Below are 15,293 nucleotides of genomic sequence, written 5' to 3' on the forward strand. Positions count from 1 at the left end.
ACCCTAGCTCTAACCCTGCAGCGCCCCCTGGAGGATGAACCAACTTAGCCAAAGCTGCTCAGATCTGATTGGTCACAGTAACAGCACAGTAAGAGGTCAGAGGTCAGCACAGGCCTTGATCCAGGAAGCAGCTTCAACACTGATCAGCTGATCAGTCAGTTCATGACATCATCACAGACTTCAGAGGAACAGCTGCCGGTCCTCGTCACAGAGCGTGAATCCTAACGGTACCTTTGATTTGAAATCTGTGACATCACTCAGCGACTGACTCTCCACCTGTGAGGTTAAATGTAATCTGATTACACTGTAAACACCCTCGTTTCAGTTTGCAAATAGTTTCATCGTCTTTGCGACTGTGACACCGTCACACCCACCAGTGACCGCCGACTGATCGCTGTGATGTAATCAGGGACTCTACAGTAAGGCACAGTGAGTGTAATCTGATTACACTCACAGATACAGACGTCTGACTCTGACGGAGTCGCCGTCTCAGGTCTGATGACTGATTAGAGACGATCGTGCCGACAGCTTTGACTTGGTGAGCGAGGAAAGGCGGGGCTTAGACACGACACACACACGGCGCTCCGTATTCAAGTGAACTTTATTGAGTGATCGGGAATGTTCAGGTGCAGCTGCACACGGTGCAGGCTCACCTGTGAGCTCCTCACTACCTTCTGATTCAAAAGACCTTCATGTCCAGACGCCACCATCACTTTGGTCTGCAGCTGGCCCCGCAGGGGGGCGGGGCCAAAGCTCAGGTAAACACAGAAAGGCACAGAGTGAAACATGAACACTGTGAGAAGGACAGCGGGTGGCGACAGGTTAAATCAACAGATAACAGGCTGGTGTCAGGGGGCGGGGTTTGTTTGAGAGGGGGGCAGGGGGTTGGTCTGCTCAGGTGACGGTGGTCAGAGTTCAGGAATGTTTTCGTCGGGTTGGGGCGCCAACACGGTGTTCTGATGGTGCTGGCGTTCGCCGCGCCTCCGTGGCCCCGCCGCCGTCGATGACATCACTCTACATGCCCATCCTGATGCTCTGGATGATCTGGAAGATGGCTGCGGGACAGACGAGGCATCAGCGTTACTGCGTTTCACGTTTGTCTTTAATCCGTTCAGAATAAAATAATCACTGGTGATTTTATTCACACCACTCGAGTTATGTGAAAAACGATTTCACGTGGAAAATGTGATTCTTCATCATTTTGATATTATTTAAAGGGTTTGTTTACATTTTTATTCAAAAAACAAACTTATTTTTAGTATTAATGCGATTTTTTTGCCCTAAAGTTAAAATATTCAGTTTATTTAAATATTTATGACATTTTCAGAACTTTTTAAAGCATTTTTCTCCCTTTGATTTTATATTATTTTAAATATATTTTTTAAAAGTAGTTTCCATTAAAGATAACCTGACACGACCTCTGTGATCACGTCTGAGCGTGCTCAGATCACCCTGATCAAACACACCTGAAGCACCAGGTGCTCGTCATCAATTAAAGGTCACAGCAGCACGGCGTGCCATGACATCACAGGGACAGGCCCCACCCATTTCCAGCTCTTTAGTCAACAGTTATTTAAATCTTTCATAAACCAGAAAATCAAAGGACACGTTTATAACACACAATGAACGAGCCGTCAGCGTGAAGCAGACCTTTATGACCGAAGAAGAAGAGGAGGACTCACCTGATCCACAGACGACGAAGATGAAGAGGGCGAGCAGCCACGGCCCCACACCTTTGTCATCAGTCAGGCTCCTCTGAAACACACACACAATTTATTGATCAGCCCATCACGCTCATCCCGATCTGTGTTTATTGAGGATTGGGTGGAGCAGCGGTTATCACGGTCGCCTCGCTGCAGGAAGGTTGTGGGTTTGACTCTGATTGTGACTAAAACTAGACCTGACACCTGTCCAGGTGTACCCCACCTTTCTCCCAGGCCTGCTGGGACCAGCTCCAAGTGCGCTGCCTTCACGGACAGCCCGTTTCTCTGGAATTCTCAGACTTCTGAGTCACATTGGCTCTAAACTCGATCACCTGTGATCAATACCTGCGCTTTACTCTCCTGTAGAGACACTTTTAAAGCGTCTCACCTTTAAAACAATCATCTTTGACCTTTGACCTTTCCTGTTTTTAAACACATCTGTTACAGCCTGTCTATAGGGGAGCTGAAGTGCTCCTGAAGTTGGCCTGACTGGACCTGACGACGGATCCTCACGCGATCGATCGGTTTCTGATCGTTTATCGATCAGTTTCGGCTCGCGCTCTTCGCCCTGACGATGATGATGACGGTTTTACTCACCGTGGTCTTGGCCACGTTTCCTCTCTGCGTGATGTTCTTGCTGTGTTTCTCGTTCGCCATGCGGATCCTCTGTTTGGCCACCATCTTGTCGTCGCTGTTGTTTGTTTGTTTGTTTGTTTGTTTGTCGTCGTTTCGTCCTCGCGCTCGTCGCTCCGCTGTTTCACGCACTGGGACCGACTCTTGTTTGTCGACGTACTCAAAAACCTGATGTCCCGCCCCCTTTCGTGCTGGTCACGCCCACACTCCATGGAAAGCGCCTTACTGCGCAAACATGATTTCCTGCAGGACCTTTCAAAATTAAAGCCAGTTGTGGTCTGCCGTTCAAGAGGACGTGGTTCCATTTTTATCATGTTTAAATCAAGTTTATATCCTTTCTGTGTCGTAATAACTTGTGATGTAATATCTGTTAGCTTTTATTTTGAATCCTTTATTGTTACTTAATTTGAAGGCTGTAATTTATAAAGTATAAAACAGGTTGAATTGTTTATTATCAGTTTTCTTTAATGACTTGCAACCAGTCAAAAGGAAAGGTTCACATTTTTTCATCTTTATCTTTTTAATAGTCATACAATTTATTTATTTACAATCATATAAAACAATTACAGACTCAGTGAAAATTCTGATAAAATGTGTGTTTGAAAAAGTTCCCCTCTCCACTGTGGATTTATCAAGGTTCAAGGTTCAAGGTTCTTTATTTGTCACATGCATAGTTATACAAGTATAACACACAGTGAAATGTAGCCTGACACGCTCCTCGACATGTGCAAAGGGGGGGGGGGGGGGGGTAATAGTATATACACTGGGTGAATGTGCAGTAGTAGCAGCAAGCAGGTGAATTCTGTACATTAATATGAATAGATATCTGACTATTTTACAGGCTAGACAATATAAACATATTTAAAATTAAAGGAATTGGAATGTACATTGTGCCTTGGTTTAGTGTCTGGAAGAGTCCTGTCTCAGTCAATTATAGATGATGTGAGAGGGCGGGTGTGTGTGTTTAGGGCACGGATGGCTTGGGGATAGAAGCTCCTCTTGAGTCTCTCTGTCCTTGCCCGGAAGATGCGGAACCTTCTACCAGATTGCAGAAGTTGGAACAGGTTGTTGCCAGGATGGGATGGGTCCTTCAGTATCTGCGCTGCTCTAGTCCGGCATCTCCTGGTGTAGGTGTCCTGAAGCGGGGGGAGAGCAATCCTGCAGCAGCGTTCTGCTGTACGGATCACTCTCTGGAGAGCTTTTTGGTCCTTCACACAGCTGTTCCCAAACCACGATGTCATGTTCTGTGTGAGGATGCTCTCCACAGCGCCTGTATAGAAAATCCTGAGGATCTTTGGAGAGACCCTGAACTTCCTCAGTTGTCGTAGGTGATACAGGCGCTGCCTAGCCTTTTTGGTCTGGACCTGAATGTGGGCAGCCCATGTCAGGTCTGAGGAGATGTGAACACCAAGATATTTGAAGGACTGCACCCTCTCCACTGGAGCTCCATTGATGATAATGGGCTTGTAGTCTCTGTGCTGACCCCTTCTGAAGTCCACCACCAGCTCCTTGGTCTTGCTGACGTTCAGCTGGAGGTGGTTGTCCTGGCACCACGATGCCAGATTCTTCACTTCATCCATGTAGGCCGCCTCATCGTTGTTGGAGATGGCACCCAGCACCACTGTGTCGTCAGCAAAGTTCACAATGGTGTTGGAGCCATGGGTGGCCACACAGTCTGAAGTGTAGAGGGAGTAGAGCAGTGGTGAGAGGACACATCCCTGAGGTGCTCCTGTGTTGATGGTGATGCTGTTGGAAACGCATCTACCCACCCTCACCACCTGCCATTTCAGTGTTACTGTTTAAACTGTTGTTTTTATAAAGCTGATTTAAATAAAACCTTTCGACTGAGGTCCTTCATTTTTCCTATCCTTCCTTCGCTTTCAGATGCCTTTTATTTTGAAAGCAAAAGCGGAATCCCTTTTAGTCAGTTTCCGACATTTTTGATGCAACTTTGACCTCAAATTTACATCAAAAAGAAATGATATTTAATGATAATTGTTGAACGTGGCTGATCTTATAAGCTCGCGATTATCAGAGAATCGTTAATTACATGTTAATAAATGATAAAGTAAGCGTCTTCTTTTCAGTTTTTAACGACGTGTCACTGACTGTCTGCTGACGTGGCGCTGATAGACCCACCTCTCGGTGGTCTGAAGCATTTCCGGGGTGCTGTTTTCTTCTTCCGGCACAATAAACATGGCGCCCCCCGTCCCGTTGCTGGCAGGTGGGTACATTTTTGTTTATTTTGATTTATATAAAAATGTCTGTCTTTTTAAAACCCACGGACAACGACACAAAGTCACACATCCGCCACGACCAGCGTAAGCCTCCGCGCTGTTAGGTAGAGCCAGCAGCCCGCCAAACCCAGTGAGGAATCGGATAAAATATTAATTTGTGCGAATATAACAAAGTCACGTGCGCTCGCAATGAAAGTGTTGTATGTTTTTAAATCGGTGGAGTCTTTGGGTTGATTCGGCTGTAAAATAACGCCCGTGTGTGTTTCCGTTAATAAAACTGAGCTGGTTGAATTTTACCACGCTGTTTTCTGTTTCACGTCAGTGAGGTTTCGGGTACAAAGAGCTTAACAACAGCAGAGCAGCAGCTACGTTAGGGTCTGTGTTAGAGCCGATGTGCGAGGCGATGCTGTGCGCTTCAAACGCCGCGTTTGCTGTAAACTCACGTGACACTGTTTTGGTTCAATCGGGATTACGTTACATTAAGGGATTTTTAAATGGAGCTCTTTCAGGGCCTCTTTTACTCTTCGGTTTATTCCAAACTGTGTTGATATCTGAGACCAATGGTCGCAACCCATCTATCCATTCGCTTCCGCTTATCCTTTTCAGGGTCGCGGGGGGCGCTGGAGCCTATCCCAGCTGTCATAGGGCGAGAGGCGGGGTCCACCCTGGACAGGTCGCCAGTCTGTCGCAGGGCCAACACGCAGGGACAGACAACCATTCGCACTCTCATTCACTCGCACATTCACACCTAGTGGCAATTTGGATTTTTCCAATTAACCTATCCCCACAAGCTGCATGTCTTTGGACGGTGGGAGGAAGCCAGAGTACCTGGGGGGAACCCACGCAAACACGGGGAGAACATGCAAACTCCACACAGAAAGACCCCGGCCTGATGGTGGAATTGAACTCAGGACCTTCTTGCTGTGCGGCAACAGTGCTAACCACCGTGCTGCAACCAAAGGGGTGTGCAACTCCAGGCCTCGGGGCCGGTGTTGGCAGGTTCTCACCCTGGGTCAGCACACCTGAATCACATGATTAGTTCGTTACCAGGCCTCTGGAGAACCTCAACACATGGCGAGGACGTCATTTAGCCACTTTAATCAGCTGACACATCTAAAACCTGCAGGACACGCCCCCAAGGCCTGGAGTTGGACACCCCTGATGTAAAGCATCTGTTTTCAACAGCATCTCACCGCTGAAGGAGCGAGCCGCTTTAATCTGACCTGTTCACAGTAACAGGTGCAAGAATAATTTGTAATTTAATTTCAGTCTCACAGATTCTCAGAAGCTCCGTAAACACGAAGACATGTTGACTCCTAACAGTATGACTACAATCCAGCGAACGTAAAGAAAGAACTTAAAATGTTTACATTCAAATGACAGTTAAATAAAATAAAAGCTCCGATGAAAATCAGTTTTACATTTGAGGTCTTAAGGATAAACATTGTAGGAATGAACAACTAAAAAAAGTTCAAAAATATTAGAGAGCATTGACGACGGTGAGACCGTCCCTCACAGCGCTGAGCTAACGTCAGTGCTCAGGAGTCACAGACGCGTCAGTGAGCCGTCCACATACTTCTGGTGTGTTTGTGTTTCAGTGCGAGGATCCGATGGCACGTCTCTGCTCCGAGGCCCCCCCCACTGTGAGCCACATGCAGCTTTCCAGAGGTAACCCTGCCCCCTACGCACCCTGTCACCAACACACACGGACACAGTTTGTTTGTTTACAGTGTGTGTGTGTGTGCGTGTGTGTGGCAGGGACTGCCGGCCCAGCAGATGTGTGACCTTCAGCACAGACGGGACACTCTTTGGTTGGTGTAACGGACAAAAGTAGGAGCTTCTCCATCCCTGTGAGTAACATCTGTCTTGCACCCTGTCTGACCTCTGACCTCTAACCCTCTGTCTGCCTGTACATCAGTGTCTCCATCGTGAACCCCTCAGATGGCGCTGTGGTGTCGACCTTTGACCTCCCGAAGACAGCCCTGCTGGAATTTTCTCCACTCAACAACATCCTGGTTACCTGGCAACTGTACACGAGTAAGAGAAGAAGAGGGAGTTTCACGTCCGTAGAGAGATTAGAGATAAAACAAGTTCACATGAGGTCACGAGTCCTTCTACATCAGGGGTGTCAAACTCAAACACACAGTGGGCCAAAATTCAAAACTGGAACAAAGTCGCGGGCTAACGTTAATATTTATTGAAATATATTTATTCCTCCAGATATAAGAATGAATCTTTTCTTATGGACTCAAACAGGTTTTGCTGAAAAACTGAATATGGAACAAGCAAAGCTTGATACTAAACAATATATATATTAGCTGTATAATACCAGTAGGCCAGCTCTGATAATAATTTGGTATGGCTTCGCGGGCCAAATGTAATTAGGCTGTGGGCCAAATTTGGCCCGCGGGCCAGAGTTTGACACCTACGTTCTACACCCAGACAGGTAGACTGATGTCATGTGACATAAACATTTCTCAGCTGTTTGCAGACTCTCCTCTGCACTCGGAGTTCACGCTCAGTCGCAGAGACAGTGACACTAGACCGGTTGCGCAGATACTCCTTTTTGTTCCCCTGTGCAGGCAGGTGTGCCTGTGTCTGCACGGAGCCTCTCTCCTGCAGCATGGCATGTTTAATTTTATCCAAACAAAGAAAGTGAGTTCTGTAGGCGTTTACAGGTGAGGGCTGTCTGCACACCTGGTGGAGCTGTTTTTACTTTTTTATGTAAGAAAAATTCACAGGTAAAGACTTTCTGAGGTTAAATGACTGTTTTTGTGAATGGAGTCTGGTGGAAAGGGACATTTCCTGTGTGGGCTAAACCCACACTGACCCTTTCAGGTGTCAGCGGCACGTGGCTTTAGTTTGTGTGGGGGTGTGGCCTGCTGCAGATAACGGTTTTTAAGGAGGAAAGCTGCTGTGTCTGAATCTAAATTGTCAGTTTTTCTGCTGATTGGCGTGTTTCAGTGTGTTCGGTGTGTCGTGCTGGTGTGAACGGTGCTGTTTAAACAAAGTTGACTCTGTGACGCTGCAGAGACTCAGGACAGTCCTCAGGGGGAAGCCAACCTCCAGCTGTGGGAGCTGCGCAGCGGACGACTCATCAAAGCCCTCTATCAGAAGAAGGTCGAGTCGTGGTGAGTCCTGACGCACCCTGACTGATTGATTGATCGACTGATTGGTTGTTGCCTGTCAGTGTTGATGTCTGTGGTGGTCTGCAGGTGTCCCAGCTGGTCTGAAGACGAGAAGATCTGCGTGAGGATCGTCAACAACGAGCTGCACTTCTATGAGGACAACGACTTTGGTAAGGACGCGTGCAGCGGTAGCCAGCGGCTCTGTCGCTGTGAAACCAGCAGCTGATGTCTGCGCCATCGTTTTTCCCAGACTCCATCGCCAACAAGCTCCACATGCAGAAGGTGTCCGACTTTGCGCTGTCGCCTGGAGGTCAGCCCAGCAAGGTGAGCGGAGCGTCCAGCAGCATAGTTCATTCTACCTGAACATGGTCCCACCCACCGTCTGTCCCCGTCAGGTCGCCGTCTACGTTCCGGGCAGCAAAGGAGCTCCTTCGTTCGTCCGCCTGTATCAGTACCCGGCGTTTGGAGGGCCGACTGCTGCACTCGCCAACAAGAGCTTCTTCAAGGCTGACCGAGTGATGATGCAGTGGAACAAGAAAGGTAGGTGTCCCGAGTCCCGACAGCTAGAACCGTGACCCCTGTGAGCGCTGACTTTAACCCGCCTGTCTTTCCCGCAGCCTCGGCCGTGCTGGTGACGGCGAGTACTGAAGTGGATAAAACTGGCGCGTCGTACTATGGAGAGCAGACGCTGCATTACCTCGGCGTTAACGGAGAGACGGCGCTGGTCCAGCTGTGTAAATCCTCCTTTTACTTCCCAGTTTAGCTTCTCGCTGCAGCGCCAGCGCTGGTCACCTGAGGGGTAAAATATGGCGATAGCGACAGGAAATGTTTGTGTAACGACTTTTCTTTATCGCTTTGAAACAGCGAAGAACGGCCCAATCTACGACGTGGCGTGGAGTCCAAGCTCCACAGAGTTCTGCGTGGTGTATGGCTTCATGCCGGCCAAAGCCACCGTCTTCAACCTCAAATGTGACCCCGTCTACGACTTTGGGACCGGACCGCGAAATGCAGCGTACTACAGGTGAGAATCCGCCTGTGCTCGACGGCGTGTTGTCGCCTCTTTGGTCACGTCTGTTAATGATGCCACCGTGACGGGGGCTCAGCCATACGGCGTCTTCAGGAGGAGGTCGGTACGTGATGGAAAAGCGTCGTATCACCGCAGCAGAAAACGTGGTTGGCTCCTCGGTGGGTAACGGCTACCAAACCTGCTGACCTAGTGTAGTCAGTAGGATGGGATGCTTCCTGTGAGAGGCTGCACCTGATTGGTAGCTTTTAACTGTGAGGGGAAATCAGGCTGGATGTCAAACCTTAAACTGCTGGATGTTGTCTGTCTCCCTGTCTGTAGCCCTCAGGGCCACATCCTGATCCTGGCCGGCTTCGGTAACCTGCGAGGTCAGATGGAGGTCTGGGATGTGAAGAACTACAAACAGGTGAGGGAAAAACACCTGCGGAGGGAGGGTGGGGGTGGGTCGAAAAGCAACAGGTAAATGGACCTTCAGCGGTGTTTCACTTCCTGTGAGCGTCACAGCGCCATGCGGTTAGTGCTGAAGCACACGCCCAGCGTGAGTTTCATTCTTCAGCAACACGCTGTCGGCTCACACGATAGTCATAGGGGGCGCTGACTGGAGCCCTGAGGGACACCAGGCCAGGTCACAAAGCTCTGACCCCTGCCCCGATGGTGGAGCCTCAAACCAAGAACACCAAACATGTAAAAGAGACCTGTTTGATCCCGGCTGTTTGATCCCGGCTGTTTGGTCCCGGCTGTTTGATCCCGGCTCTTTGGTCCCGGCTGTTTGGTCCCGGCTGTTTGATCCCGGCTGTTTGGTCCCGGCTCTTTGGTCCCGGCTGTTTGATCCCGGCTCTTTGGTCCCGGCTCTTTGGTCCCGGCTGTTTGATCCCGGCTCTTTGGTCCGGGCTCTTTGATCCCGGCTCTTTGGTCCCGGCTCTTTGATCCCGGCTCTTTGGTCCCGGCTCTTTGATCAAGCCGCTCCATCTGTGGTTGTGGATGGTGTTCAGTCTGATTTGACTGTTACTGAAGCTTTTTTTATTGTAACTGTATCATTACACAGTTTTATTGTTTCGTACGCATTTTCCGTCACGTTTGTGTGTTTCTGTTATCACATGTCAAAGCGATGCTCTTATTTACAGCTCGTATCATCACTGATTCAATTCAGCTCATTTTTGACTCAGACTGTCAGAAATAATATAATTCTGATCATTTAGATGTGTGCTGTCCAAAGAACCCTCTAAACCTTGGAAATTTAAAAGTAACTGAGGATCAAACAGAGAAACATGAAGCAGGTTTTCCTGTTCTGGCTTTTTATAGCAGAAAACCTTAAAAATATTCTGCAGTCGATCAAAAACTGAAGCAAACCATGAATCAACATGTGAACATGACCTGATGAGGTTTGATTACAGACACAGCTGAGCAGTCATTTGTTTCCATTCGTTCAGTTTGAACAGCAGAGACGAGGCTTTGCTGTCAGAGGCCGACAGCACTGAACACAGCAGCAGACTGGTGGCTAATAAACAGAGAATAATGCAGGAAGCAGAGATTTGATGGTAAACTGGTCTCTGAGTGCTGAGAGAGAGAGAGCTGTGCAGGAAGTACAGCAGCCAAAGTCAGAGGGAGCTCATGAGCATGGTTATCAAACGTGAAGCGCAGTTTGATCTTCTTTTGCCGCTGGTTCAGTCAGTGTTGGTCAGAGTGACGAAACCTGCAGCTTCAGGATCTGTGAGCCGTCGACTCTCAGCGCCGACGGCGTCTGTGGACGATCCACGCTCTGTTTCCACGTTTTTACCTGCTCTTTAATTGTTTGAGCTAGAGCAGGGCGATATGGCCAAAAATATTTATCACGATATATATATTTGAAAATTTGCGATAACGATATAACTGACGATATAATTGATGCGAGACAAAATACTCCACAACATTACTAGCGCAAAAAGACAACCTTCCATTTATTTTCACTTAAACAAGAAGCTGGTTTTTATGTACATTAAAGCTTTATAAAAATGTAACAGTGCAAATGCAAATTCCTTGCTGAAAGTTTAACCAAAAGGCATTTCCAGTAGAAATGGGCTGACATGTCCTGAGCATAACCATGTATAATATCCACTGAAGTTAAAAAGAGGTGCTTTGCAACATTAAACTGCAGTGTGCAGTACGTATTTTTCGGACCATAAGGTGCACGGGATTATAAGGCACATTAAGTGAAACAAAGCAGTCAGATAAATCAAACTTTATTAAACTCATTCTTCTTGCTTCCTCCACTTCTGTACCATTGATTCATTAATGTTGAATTCTCTGGCAGCTGCTCTATTCCCATGTTGTTGCAGTATATTAATGACTAACCTCGTATTGTGGATGGATTATCTCAGTTGTTCTCCTGACTGAAGTTTGGTCCGTTTACAGCATCCTGCCATGCGATTGCATTTGTCTCTAACCATGAGGAACCTTCACGTTAACTTTTATAAGTGGAAAAGTGTTAGTGTTCGTCCTCCAGCTTCACTGTTTATGTTATGCTAACATAGCTGTGTCGCTAGCGATCACGTAGCACATCATTATATACCATCTAGCCCAACTTCAGTAACCCTACAAACGTCACTGCTGTTTAGTTTTCTGTCTTCATTTATGTTGGAAGTGATAGCAGAGCTGTACGTTTGATTTTTTTCAGAAATCTCTCAGTCAGAACATGCTATATCATGCTTAGGTAACTAGCGAAACTAGCGAGCTAACTTCCGCTAGCTTCCTGCTAACTTCTAACTCCGTTAAATGTAATAACTTTTGTTTTCATGGATGCCTGGAAGTTAAACTTTATAGTTACACCTGGTAAAGCAGCAATGCTGATCGTTTTATTAAAGATGAAAGAATTTAGACAGTTTTTAACTCTAAGTGATGCTACAGTGTTGTTTGACCTGAAGTATACGGAGTTTAGGACCCAGATTACTCCCAGATTTAAGAGCATCTTAGTCCGACAAATACGACAATAACAACGGCCGCTTGCATGTTCTGCAAAAAAATGTGCTTTGTTGTGTATCTGACGGACAAACACCAAACCAGTTCCACATCACTGAAGTTGCACCATTTTTACAAACCAATTCTGGTTCATCTGTTTCACTCAACAATCGGCCATGTGCGTATGAAAACAAAGGCACTGCGCACGCGCGTTTTACTCATATTCTATCGCGATATTTCATTTTCCTATCTTTGCCTAACATTATACCGGTATTACCGTGAACGGTATAATATGGCCCAGCCCTAGTTTGAGCTGTTTGCTGAAATAGTTTTGTGAGCTTTAACCTGAGATTCTGACGTTTCTGATAAAATACATTTATATGTAAAAGTCATTCAGGATTTAATGAATTGAACTGTAAACCCAGCCCTCATTGAGCTGTCCTGTTACAGGCAGCTTTACAGGAAGAATCAGTGATTTAATCGAACGAGTTGGCGTCTTGTCCATCGGTTTCTCTTTAAACTCCATCATTGTCGTGTTTGGCTTCACCAGTCTCACCTGTCTCGTCCAAGGTGTCCAAATCTCAGGCGCCAGACGCCACTCATTTCTCCTGGTGTCCCGATGGTGAGCATATCGTCACGGCGACCTGCTCTCCTCGGCTGCGGGTCAGTAACGGTTATAAGATCTGGCACTACACCGGCTCCGTGCTTCAGAAATGGGACGTGGCGGCCGGCTCGGAGCTGTGGGAGGTGCGCTGGCAGTCGCTCCCCGACGGCAGCTTCCCCAAGCGACCAATCAAGTACCAGGCAGCGCCCAGCCAGCTGGGGTCCACACAGGCCCCGCCCACACAGGCGTACCGGCCACCCGCACTGAGACACCTGCCCGCCACGCCCAGCTCCAAACTGGTGAGATGACGATGGCTTTCTGGTTTATTTAGGCAGAAGTCGTCGTTATGGTAACCTGACCTCACCTGTCTTTTCCTGTCAGCACGAGGACGAGCCTCCTCAGGACCTTCGTCCCGGAGCTTCGGGAGAGAAGAGTCTCTCTAAATCTGCTCTGAAGAACCAGAGGAAACGAGAAGCAAAGAAGGCAGCGAAGCAGGTGAGACTCGAAAGTGTGACGTACCTGTGAGCACAGGTGCTGAAATCCAGGCGAGCTGAACGCCGTCACACCGTCGCTCGCACGGCGTCGACGTCTGCACTGGAGAAGCAATGGTCACCTGCTCCTGCTCTCTTCCTGCATCAGCTGTTTATACAAACACTACACATGCTGTGCCTTTTTCAAATTAAAAGCACTCTAAAGTTTGGCTTTTACTGTGAAACACTTGTTTACATGAAACATCTGATATTCAGCGTCTGATTAAATTCATGTGTCATCATCACAGAGGATGATGAGGAGACAGACAGACTGATGATGAAGAAGCTGAGAGGCTTCTTCATCATCAGCTGACGTGTGATCATGTGATCTGCTGATATTCATCTGCTAAAAACAGGAAAAGCCTGACTGATGATTTCAGCCTCGTTTCAGGTGTGGAGGATCTTTGTCTGCTCTCACCTGGATCTCACACCGCCTGCCAGCATTCCTCTTACTCCGGGTTCTGCCATGTTGTAAGGTGCTCGAGGCAGTCACGTGAACACGGTCACTGATCTGATTATTTCAACAGGAGGCGAAACCAGAACCAGAACCTCCCACTGACCCCGCCGCTGTCAGTAACAGCCAATCAGAGGCAAGCATCGGTGACCCAGAGGTGGAAAAGAAGATCAAGAACTTAAAGAAGGTGAAGGCTGGTTTATTTCTGTGAACGTCAGTCAGGTGGATCTCAGCCTGGGGGTGGGGTCAGTGGTGTGTGGTGCTCTGATTGGTCAGTCTCTCAGTGACTTTTGTACGTTTCAGAAACTGAAGGCCATCGAGGAGCTGAAGGAGCAGCAGGCATCGGGGAAGGTCCTGCAGAAGAACCAGGTGATGTTTGTTGACAACCCGACACTCATGAGGGGCAAACGCCGCAGTCATCGGCGGGCCCTGGGTGGTGTCTGGAGGAACTGTGATCACGCTGTAGACGATGACTGGTAACGGTTGCTGACATCTTGGTGCTGCGAGCACAGCGGCGCTAACTCTGAGCTTAACCTTTCCTCTGCAGGTGGAGAAGATCCAGAAGGAGGAGCAGCTGCTGAAGGAGCTGCAGGAGCTGCAGATCGGACAGTAAGAGGTCCCTGGGAGCTACAGACCACGCCTCCCATCCTGCAGAGCACAGAGGGACGGTGGCGTCTGTGATTGAGTTTTTAGTTGAGGGGCGGGGCTTATCTGACAGGTGTGGCATGCCTCCAGAGGGTTAGACTGAGTGGATGTTTGTTCCTTATGTTCACGCCCTGCCCGTGGCTGCGAGCGGCGAGCGCTCCTCTGTCTCAGCTGGAGGTTGTCCAGTAATAAACTGTGTAACAGAGCATGAGACCAGTTCTTCTTGTCGCAGTGAAACCTTTGTTTTTATTTGTCACCAGAGTTTTTTTGTTTTTGGCCGTGGGAGTGCTGATAGACAACAAAGTAAGTCGGACTCGAACCCAGGCCTGCTGTTCTGCGACTACGGTCACCTGCTCTCCCACTGAGCCAACCCGGTGCCCCAGAGTCGGGTCCTTTTAATTGGATTCATTTACACAAACTCGGCTACACCTGCCGAGCTTCGTCGCTGCCCTAATATAATACACTTTTTCTCTCTGCCTCACAGTTCCATTTTTTATGGGTAATAAAAAGAAAATAAAGCCGTTATTTCTAATAAATTCAACAAAAAATCTGGTCATTTGTGTAACCCCCGTTCTCTGCAAAGTGAGTCCATTATGTATGGGAAGTGCCCTCTGGTGTGAACAATCACGGAAGCTCCACCACCTCCGTTTCCTGTGATTGGTCTGTGCGAGGCCGTCCAATCACTGCAAAGGACACGGGGATCCCCAGCCCTCTGCCCATGCAGGTAGGGCAGTTGGGTGAGATATCTCACTCGGTGTTCAGAGAACCGGTGTTATGCAAGTGACCAACCTTCTCTTTCAAGCAGCACTCAGTGTCTCGCTGTGGGAAACGGCGCCACTCCTGGATCACGTGCATCAAAGCCTGTAACTCCGCCACCCAGGCAGGTCAGCGCTTCCAAAGGTCTGCGTGTCTCTAGGAGCCCACACTAAGGACTGAGTGTGTGAGTGAGGGTCACATGGATCATCATCATTGTAGCTCCGCGACAGGCACGGCTTCTTCAAGACGCCGCTTTGCTGCATTTATTGAATGCCGTGAAAACTACAAACACAAACGCTGTAGGCCCTTCAGTCAGTTCAAAGTAACGTGTTTCACACAATCCTGTGTTTCTTCAGCAAAATAAACATGAAGTCAACATGTCTGTATCTGTAAATAATAACTGTTATGCCTACGTGTACAAATATATTTATACAAACAAATAATTCCTTACGATACCACATATATAAAAGCTATTTCTGTGACACAATCATGGTCGGCGTGTGCAGATGTGTCCCACAGAAACACCCCAAAGGCCCCACGAGGCTGCAGTCCTGGGACTTGCACACCATCACAGTAGCCTCTTCCACCCAGTGTGATAAGCACCACTGTGACAGGCTTCAGTCCTGTCTGTGAGGAGCAACAGGC

General features: G+C 48.1%; 2 protein-coding genes across 2 annotated transcripts; one reads left to right on the plus strand and one right to left on the minus strand.

Moving 5' to 3' along the window:
• Positions 1 to 872: 872 nt before the first annotated feature.
• Positions 873 to 2,489, minus strand: LOC308401792 (stress-associated endoplasmic reticulum protein 1). Its single transcript, XM_080890204.1, has 3 exons — positions 2,301 to 2,489; positions 1,683 to 1,755; positions 873 to 1,055 (listed from the first exon to the last, which is right to left on the minus strand). Exons 1-3 carry the CDS (start codon positions 2,382 to 2,384, stop codon positions 1,015 to 1,017), a joined length of 198 nt encoding a protein of 65 aa, XP_080746330.1. The 5' UTR covers positions 2,385 to 2,489; the 3' UTR covers positions 873 to 1,014.
• Positions 2,490 to 4,471: 1,982 nt separating this feature from the next.
• Positions 4,472 to 14,098, plus strand: eif2a (eukaryotic translation initiation factor 2A). Its single transcript, XM_080890168.1, has 16 exons — positions 4,472 to 4,560; positions 6,172 to 6,241; positions 6,332 to 6,403; positions 6,492 to 6,610; positions 7,605 to 7,704; positions 7,789 to 7,871; positions 7,952 to 8,025; positions 8,097 to 8,241; positions 8,319 to 8,435; positions 8,566 to 8,722; positions 9,047 to 9,131; positions 12,230 to 12,562; positions 12,645 to 12,758; positions 13,321 to 13,434; positions 13,551 to 13,616; positions 13,795 to 14,098. Exons 1-16 carry the CDS (start codon positions 4,533 to 4,535, stop codon positions 13,858 to 13,860), a joined length of 1,743 nt encoding a protein of 580 aa, XP_080746294.1. The 5' UTR covers positions 4,472 to 4,532; the 3' UTR covers positions 13,861 to 14,098.
• The last annotated feature ends 1,195 nt before the right edge of the window (positions 14,099 to 15,293 follow it).

Source organism: Rhamphochromis sp. 'chilingali' (assembly GCF_963969265.1).
Source record: "Rhamphochromis sp. 'chilingali' genome assembly, chromosome: 8".
NCBI lineage: Eukaryota > Metazoa > Chordata > Actinopteri > Cichliformes > Cichlidae > Rhamphochromis > Rhamphochromis sp. 'chilingali'.

Bases quoted from the DNA above. Each gene is read 5' to 3' on its own strand.
- LOC308401792 (XM_080890204.1), bottom strand. From the start codon at position 2,384: ATGGTGGCCAAACAGAGGATCCGCATGGCGAACGAGAAACACAGCAAG. The intron at 1,756-2,300 runs GTGAGTAAAACC...TGTGTGTTTCAG, and splicing joins GAAACGTGGCCAAGACCACG to AGGAGCCTGACTGATGACAA. The intron at 1,056-1,682 runs GTGAGTCCTCCT...TCTGTCCCGCAG, and splicing joins CTTCGTCGTCTGTGGATCAG to CCATCTTCCAGATCATCCAG.
- eif2a (XM_080890168.1), top strand. From the start codon at position 4,533: ATGGCGCCCCCCGTCCCGTTGCTGGCAG. The intron at 6,404-6,491 runs GTAGGAGCTTCT...CCTGTACATCAG, and splicing joins GGTTGGTGTAACGGACAAAA to TGTCTCCATCGTGAACCCCT. The intron at 8,026-8,096 runs GTGAGCGGAGCG...TGTCCCCGTCAG, and splicing joins CTGGAGGTCAGCCCAGCAAG to GTCGCCGTCTACGTTCCGGG.